Source organism: Seriola lalandi, unplaced genomic scaffold (genome assembly GCF_002814215.2).
Source record: "Seriola lalandi dorsalis isolate HSWRI2012SDOR001 ecotype SW California unplaced genomic scaffold, Sedor1 jcf7180002054883, whole genome shotgun sequence".
Lineage (NCBI taxonomy): Eukaryota > Metazoa > Chordata > Actinopteri > Carangiformes > Carangidae > Seriola > Seriola lalandi.
In genome coordinates this window covers 4710264-4717763 of record NW_019525658.1, presented here as the reverse complement: position 1 = coordinate 4717763, position 7500 = coordinate 4710264, and the positions used below count along the sequence as shown (strand labels likewise).

Here is a 7500-nt window from a genome sequence, read left to right as displayed (position 1 = left end):
AGTCCGTCTATGGTTTACACCTCTTCCTTGTTTTTTTCTGGTTTGTGTATATGGTCTTTTATGATTGTCTTAAAGTGTATCTGAGATGTGGGAACCTGGTGACATTGTTAAAAAGAGGTCAGATGAAACACAAACAGTCAGACAAGCACACGGTTGTAAACTCATCCCCAGGTGAGCCAGACTTGACAAACAGTAAAATGAGTCCCTGAACTGTCAGTTGTTAACATCCATCACTGTTTTCCCACTTCCTGGTCCTGTTTTATATATTTATCCTGTTAAATGAAGGATTATAAATAAAGACATTTCAGGCAAGCAACTTCTCACTTTTACTTCCTGTAAAACAGTTGGCTTCTTTACTTCCTGTTTGACTGTCTCACTGCTTGAGTTTCTTACAAGTACAGCGTAACTGAAACTGATAACAAATGGTCGAAGCTCCAAAATATGACCTGTGTGCTGTGATAAACCAGAATTATGTTCACACTTTCACCATGATGTTATTGAACCTCCCTGTGCCGCTCTGCTCCTCTGTGTCTGCGCCTCCTCTGGAGCTGGACCTGTGCTTCACCAGAGAAAATGATGTATTAAACGTCTTGTGATTTATTAACGCAAACGAGCTGCTGTTGCCCAATCAGTTATCATGACCTCAGAGCAGACATCCAATCATCCATAATTAAGATAAGGGATGAATTAAAAATTGAAACGTTTATTTGCACCAAGAGTGATGTGACTCACCCGATGTACATAATGCCCCGTCAGCTGTTATATTTCTTGATTAGCAGGAATGCGAGCGGTCGGGTTGGAGTTGAATTCCTCTTGTATTCCAGGTTTTATTCGGTGGATTTACCATCAGAGCTGCACTAAAAAGAAGCCCGAGTGCTCTGTATTAGCTACATCAATTAGCAGCTCCATTTTCCAAAGTTATCAGCAGCTTTCTGGACTCTCCTTCAGTAACTGTAGATCCTGGGCCCTTGGAGAGCATCCCTGCTGCTCTACTTTGATGGGGGATAATTTTGTATACAGTCTTAAGTTATATCCCTTCACTTTAAATTTGACTTTACTTTACTCCCCTGCCACTGATTGATAATCCTGGCTTGTCCATGTGTGAGAGATCCCTTACTATAATCTCTGTCCTTTGATCATTAAAAGTTGAAAGGATATATGGGAAACAGGCTGATAAAGTGATTTCTGTGACAGTGGGTCGATGGAATAGCAATGCTTTAAGTCATCCTGTTTGTCTTAGAAGAGCTGTGCTCTTAATAGTGATGTCCCTTGTGACTGATGCAATATCTCCACAGTTGGTGTAACAATGAATGCAGACAATGCTTGACTGTAAACGGTCCTGGGAAAAATAGCTCAATCAATTAAATGGCCCAAAATGTTTGTCTGATGAAAATGCAGATATGGGGAGTTGCAATGTAAGGCCAGGATTTCAACAAATTGCACATTGCAGAAGTTTTGGTTCTCTGATGAGCATTTATTTTTGTGGTCTGTCGGCTCAGAGTTTGCATTCTCTCAGTGACATCTGGCAAAGTTTAAACGTCTGTGGCTCCAACTTCTTATGAAAAGTCACTTCAGTCAGTGCCCATACCGAAGAAGGGATCCAATTGGGTTCCACACAGAAGTCTAAGATGAGTGGATGAAAGCTGTGGGAGAAAAGTTTGTGCAGCAAAGCAGCGATTTTCCGCCTCTTTTAGAGTTTTGAAGGGCTGTGGTGTGTGTGTGTGTGTATGTGTGTGTATGTGTGTGTGTGTGTGTGTGTGTGTGTGTGTGTGTGTGTGTGTGTGTGTGTGCGCGTGGCTCTACATCTTGCCTCCCCCCTTGTCAAGGAGCTCCCCTGAGCTTCCCTCTCTGTGCTTTGGCACTAGAAGTCACCTCCTTTGGTGTTCGGCAGGCAGGTACACAACAGGAGCAGCTCTCTCTCTCTGAGCTGTTGAACTTTTCGGGAGGGGAAGAAAGGGAAGGGGAAGATTAAAAACAGCCCTGTGATGTGGAGTGCCGAGCTGCCTCCTGAGAATTCCTGGCATAATAATTTAAATGATCAAATGATACAGAGGAGACTTGTTAGCTGAGAAACAGCCTCCTAGTTGGCCCCATGGGCCCGGTGCTGCCGCGCATGCATTGCAAAACAGCTCCTCTGTTGTGTTAAAGAATCCCGCTTTTTTTTTTTTTTTTTTTTCTTTTACTCCCTTTTCAGGAGCAGACTTTTTCTACACTCTGCCTAGGTGTGTACTTGGGACTTAAGACTCTGTCACATATTCATGGCAATCTTTTTGTCTTCTTTCTCATTCATCAGCATGTGAGCAGACTCATTAGATTTGATTTCTGTACATGTGAAGGGTCGGAACAGCACTTGTGTCATTTGGTCCAGCCTGTGAAATTTTCAAAGGCGCCTGAGTGGGAAAAGTCTAAGAGTAACTCTTTGGAAACAAGTCTCAGTGGAATAGTCTGTCTCTGTTGAAACTGCGATGCAGAAAAACTCTGTAATGTACTTTACAGGCAGCGCACACACTAAAACAGCTATTTTGCTTTTTTTGAAAAGTAGGGGTGTATGGGTATCATGTGAATCTTAGTAGTTCTTTCTACAGAGATTTGTTTGTGTCTGTCTCCACAGATCCAGCTCCTGTGCTGGAGGCCTCGCACACCCTGGAGGGAAGGCTGCAGCAGCTTCAGAGTTCGGCCCCAGACAGCGAGGCCCTGGTACGGGAGATCAGCGGGCACTGGAAGAAACACTTGGAGTGCCTTGAAAAGACAGGTCAGGTCAATTTCATACACATGAAGGAGCAACACTGCTTAAATGCTTTTTTTTTTTTTTCATTCAGTGCTCAGATTGTCTGATGTCTGGTGGTGCTGAGCGGTTAATTTAAATGAAAATCGTCTCCTCATGACGAGTATTTCAAATAAGTTTTTGTCATTTTTCCTGCTTATCATCAGAACACTAGTGGTTAAACTCATGCCGGCCTTTTCCCGTCACACAGAGCCCACAGAGGACGGTCCGGCCGTCTCAGTGGCAGCGGCGACAGGAGAGGCTCCAAAATCCAGCTCTCCGGCCTCCCTGATGACCCCCAACAGCACACCAGGTCCCGGGGCCCCAGGCTCCCCACAGCAAAACTACCAGGACCGAGCTGAGGACCGAGGGTGAGAACCACTGAACATCAATCCTCCTTAAACACCTGTGACATTTAAGATAATCAGGGAAAACCCTTTTAATGTCCTAAATCTTTTTCCAATACATAGTTGTTTTCTGTCACTCTTTGGATGTTGATGTTTTCTGTCTGTGATCCTGTATTACTTCACAGGAGCAACAGTGGAAAGTAATTAATAAAACTTAACATCAGGGCTGAATGACATGCAAATAAGTAATATTGCAATTATTTTAGCAGATATTGCGATATGAGACAAGATTTCAGTTGGAATTATAATTTTTGCATTTCATTTTCACAGAAATTTTTTTATTTAAATGATGTGATTTTTTTTTTTTTTTTGTTGGGGCATGTACCAAACAAACAAAAATGACGTCTGGAGAATATGATTTGTAGGTGTCTCTGCGGCACCACAGTATTTCATTTATGGTGTGTTGTGACACATTTGACCTGTATCAAAAAAGTTGCATCTCCTGCATTTTGGATATTGCACTTGGCCATATTGAGATTTCAATAATATTTGAATGAATTGTTCAGCCGTGCAACACACATCAAATGTGGCTCCAAAAGGCTGAAACACATGCTGCTTTTTAAAATTTCAGTTTGTCCTTTGTTTTTCTGCCACATGTCATTTTTAGGTGGGAGGAGGTTTGAACATAACTGTTTTCTGTCTGAAGACGTAAAGTTGCATATTGTAGCTTTAATTGTGGTGCCATGATGTAGTAGGGGAGCTGACTGAGTGTCTTCTCTCAGGGAGGAGGAGGAGAGCGCTGATGTTGGTTTGGCTGACAGACTATCAGAGTCTGAGGAGAAGATCAAGGTTCTACATTCTTGTAAGTGGTTAAAACACTGTCACGTCGTGTATCTGATACATTTAATTTCAAACTATTAAACCAATACATGTATAATTGCAGTCTGGTGCCCCCTGCTGAAACACTGCTGCCCCACTGGTGCTGTGTTTACGTCAATAAAGTTAAATCTAACACATATTCACTGATGGAATCTGTGTTTCACCATATGTAACATTTTAATATCAGTTTTCAGTGCATCCATTGACTGTTACAAACGTCCCTGCAGTAGTTATGTTTCAACTAAATCTGACCTGTATTTTAAATATAGGAAAGGTATTAATGTATCTAGAAATTGGTAAATAAATCCAGCAATGTAGCTTTAAGGTCAAAGTTCATGTGTGTGTGTGTTTTTTTTTTTTAAAGTTAATATCTCACCTCGCTCCGTCTGCTTCTCCCCAGCTTTGAACACTGCACAAACGGAGCTGCTGGACCTGCGGTGTAAATACAACCAGGAGATGACAAAGAAGTAAGAGTCTACTTCAGATTTTACTTTGCACTTTACCACATATATCTGTCGAACTTCTATCAACCCCCCCCTTCCCCTCCCGAGTCACGGCGGCCATCCCTGCAGCCTTTCTCGCTGGTGCTCTTTGTAGCATTTCAAGTGCTGAAGCTGCTCCCCCTTATTTTGCCTGCATAAACTCATGTCCAGCGCAGAGCTGAGGAATGCCATTGTAAAGGCAGCGAGTGAGAGTGACTCAGCCACTAATGCAGGTCGATGAGAGAGGTCTGTGTTTGCCTTCACTGGCAGCTGGGCCTTGACAGCCCTCAAGAAGAATTGCTCCATTTAAAGATTGCTTCAGAAAACACTCTACCTTGTCCTGGTCTTTGAGCGCAATGTATCCACCGCACGCCTGAAATGAATCTGAGCTTGTATGAAGGATGTCGATAGACATTCAAAGCAAACACTCCTTTGTTTGGGTTGTGCTCCAGAGCACAGTCAGCCGCTGCTAATGGATTTTCTCCCAGGCTTAATCCATGGTGCAATTGAACTGATGTTTCTAGACCCACTGCCATCTATTTTGTTGGATTGGACACCTTTTCAGTTTGGTCTTACCTTTTCGTGTGCAGCAGCAGCAGCATTCAAAGACCATCTCTGGTCATATAGTTTGTGTGTGTGTGTGTTGTCCTGGTCAAATTCCTCCTGGCTGACAGTAGCACCACTGACCCCAGAGCAGTTACCGTCCCTGACCCCGAGCCTCTGAACACCGGGCTGGCCTCTATTACTCTCACTGACTGTTTCCTCAATGTTGATAAGAAAGACTATTTGTCTGCTTCGGCTTGAGTAGCTGAGCAGGTAATCAATACAAAACATTTTCCGTACTGCACAAGTTCATTAAACGTGGAGCTGACACCTGTTAGTGTTTGTTGTCAGCAGGGCGCCATATATCCTGGCCTTATTGATGGGACGGGGCCATGAGCAAGACCCTCTGAAACCAGGGCTGCACCTCGCAGCACTGATGATCATTAATGCCAAGAATAGGTTTGGTCTGAGACTCAGTGTCTGACTGATTCCTCATCTCACTGTAGAAATATTGGAGGATTGTTTTCTGCTTCGGCCGCAGTGATTCTATTGGATTACTAATATTTAGTGTAATCGCACAGCCTGATGTGAGACTATAGGAGCAGCTGGGTGTAAACATGAAAGAAGGTGAAGGTTTGGCTGAATGTAGTTAGTTTAATCTGAATGAAAAAAGTCTAATATATTCTTTGAACATTTTTTCTTTTGGTGAAAAGGACTACTGTGTCCCGAAACTTGAGAAACCTATGTGCATATTTAAATCAATCACAGCATCCTCGTTAATTTATCCTTATCTACCTTTTGAAAATCAGGTCCCATGTGTGCAAAATGAAACTGTTGAACTTCAAACAAACCTCATGAATAATCCTGCTGAGTTCCTGTTTAAATTAGACTACTCTGATTGTTAGATGTATGGAGGCAAGTTGGAGTTCAACCTCAGAAGAGTTCTGAGGATACGAATCAGTACGAGCATATGAATTTACCACTCGGCCAATGAATGGGCAGGGCCGTAGCTGCAGCTGGGGACACGGGGATCATGTCATCTGTGTTGGTCTAGGTGTCTGGATTTCTACTGAATCTACCTTTACACCCACATTACACTTGGTGGGTGTTTAAGGCTGATTAAAATATTTTTAGGCTCAATATCTTAATAGGAATACTGGAGATTAAACCATTTTTAATGTGGATTTAACATTTCTCCACCTGAATATTCCTGTTCTAGTGAACAAGGCATTGAAACATTTTACAGAAATTAGAATTGAACAGTTAAATGAATGAATAAAAAGAATCAAATTATTATTATTTATTTATTTATTTTTTTGTCTGGTGAAATGTTCTGAATGGAGGGGTGGTTACGCTGCAGGAATGTGGACTCCTGACCTCATTGTTTCTAAAACTATGGCCACAGTTACGTGTTAATCATCAGTTTTTGTTCAGGCCAACAGAAGTGGTCATGATTGATATAAAGGTGGTGGACAAAACACGAGAAACCGCTCACAGCATGAAGAGAGTCAATGTGTGAGATTGTGGATTGTCTGTCTGAGCGTAGTGTAAGAGGAGATGTCTTAATTAGTAAAGTCCTTTAGCAGAACTATGTGATGATGTGATATCTGCGAATGTGGCTGAAACCTCATGCTTTAGAAAGTGAAAATCATGGTCTCCACACTGAACTCCTTTATTGTTAATCATAAATCAATTTGATTTCCAATTTACAAAATATACTTGTTACCATGGAGATGTTGACCATTCAGACGTTTTACAGGATTGTAAAACGTTGTTGGTGATTTCTCTCTATCAGACATGATGCTGTTTTAGTGACCAAGCATAGATACTTATTGTTATAAAAAACAACAGCTGCACAGTGCTGTACAAGTGAAACTCCATTTCAAGTGAAAATACATTCAGAGTATTTTACATGGGGTTTGTATAGATCCCAATTAGCTATGTAAATTTCCCTGCATGTTATGACAGCTGCAGTAAAGCTATAGTGGGTGCTTCATTGCCTCCCAAACATGTACAGAAGTACGACACAGTGTAGTACTTTTGCCATTTTTTATATTTGGTTGAAATCAGTTATTATAGGTCATTTTTCCTGTCACAGCTGGCTGGTTTGGTTTAAGCCCTAAAACTCACTGTATTCGAGTTGCGTAAATATATATGGAGAAAATAACATCTTGTAGAAGCTACTTTAAGCCATTTAAGAAGTGGTCATGTTTCAGCTTCATTTTGGGATGGATCGTGTAATTAACAATCATTGGGGCTGATTTTGTAAGAATGTGTTCTCAGTAATCCTGGGTGTCTCTGTCTCGACGTCTGTGTTCCAGGACAGGGGAGGTCGACGCCATCATGGCCAATCTTGAGAAAGCAAACCAGGTGAGTACAGTCTTCTTCTGCACCTCTCTGATTGAGATGCTCCTTCGTTAAGGTAATCACTCCTGTAATCAAGCCTCGGCTTTAATTAGACACCCTCCGTCCTGTGTCCCCCCCC

At 42.0% G+C, this 7500-nt stretch overlaps 1 protein-coding gene across 2 annotated transcripts in view; it reads left to right on the top strand.

Moving 5' to 3' along the window:
* The window catches only part of cux2b (cut-like homeobox 2b), an 87954-nt gene that overhangs the window by 65595 nt on the left and 14859 nt on the right, over positions 1-7500 (top strand). For both annotated transcript variants that reach the window (XM_023397669.2, XM_023397668.2), the window contains exons 5-9: positions 2612-2752; positions 2976-3135; positions 3894-3973; positions 4391-4457; positions 7337-7385. In XM_023397669.2, the coding sequence (XP_023253437.1) occupies positions 2612-2752; positions 2976-3135; positions 3894-3973; positions 4391-4457; positions 7337-7385 (497 nt within the window). The remainder of the gene's footprint in view (positions 1-2611; positions 2753-2975; positions 3136-3893; positions 3974-4390; positions 4458-7336; positions 7386-7500) is intronic.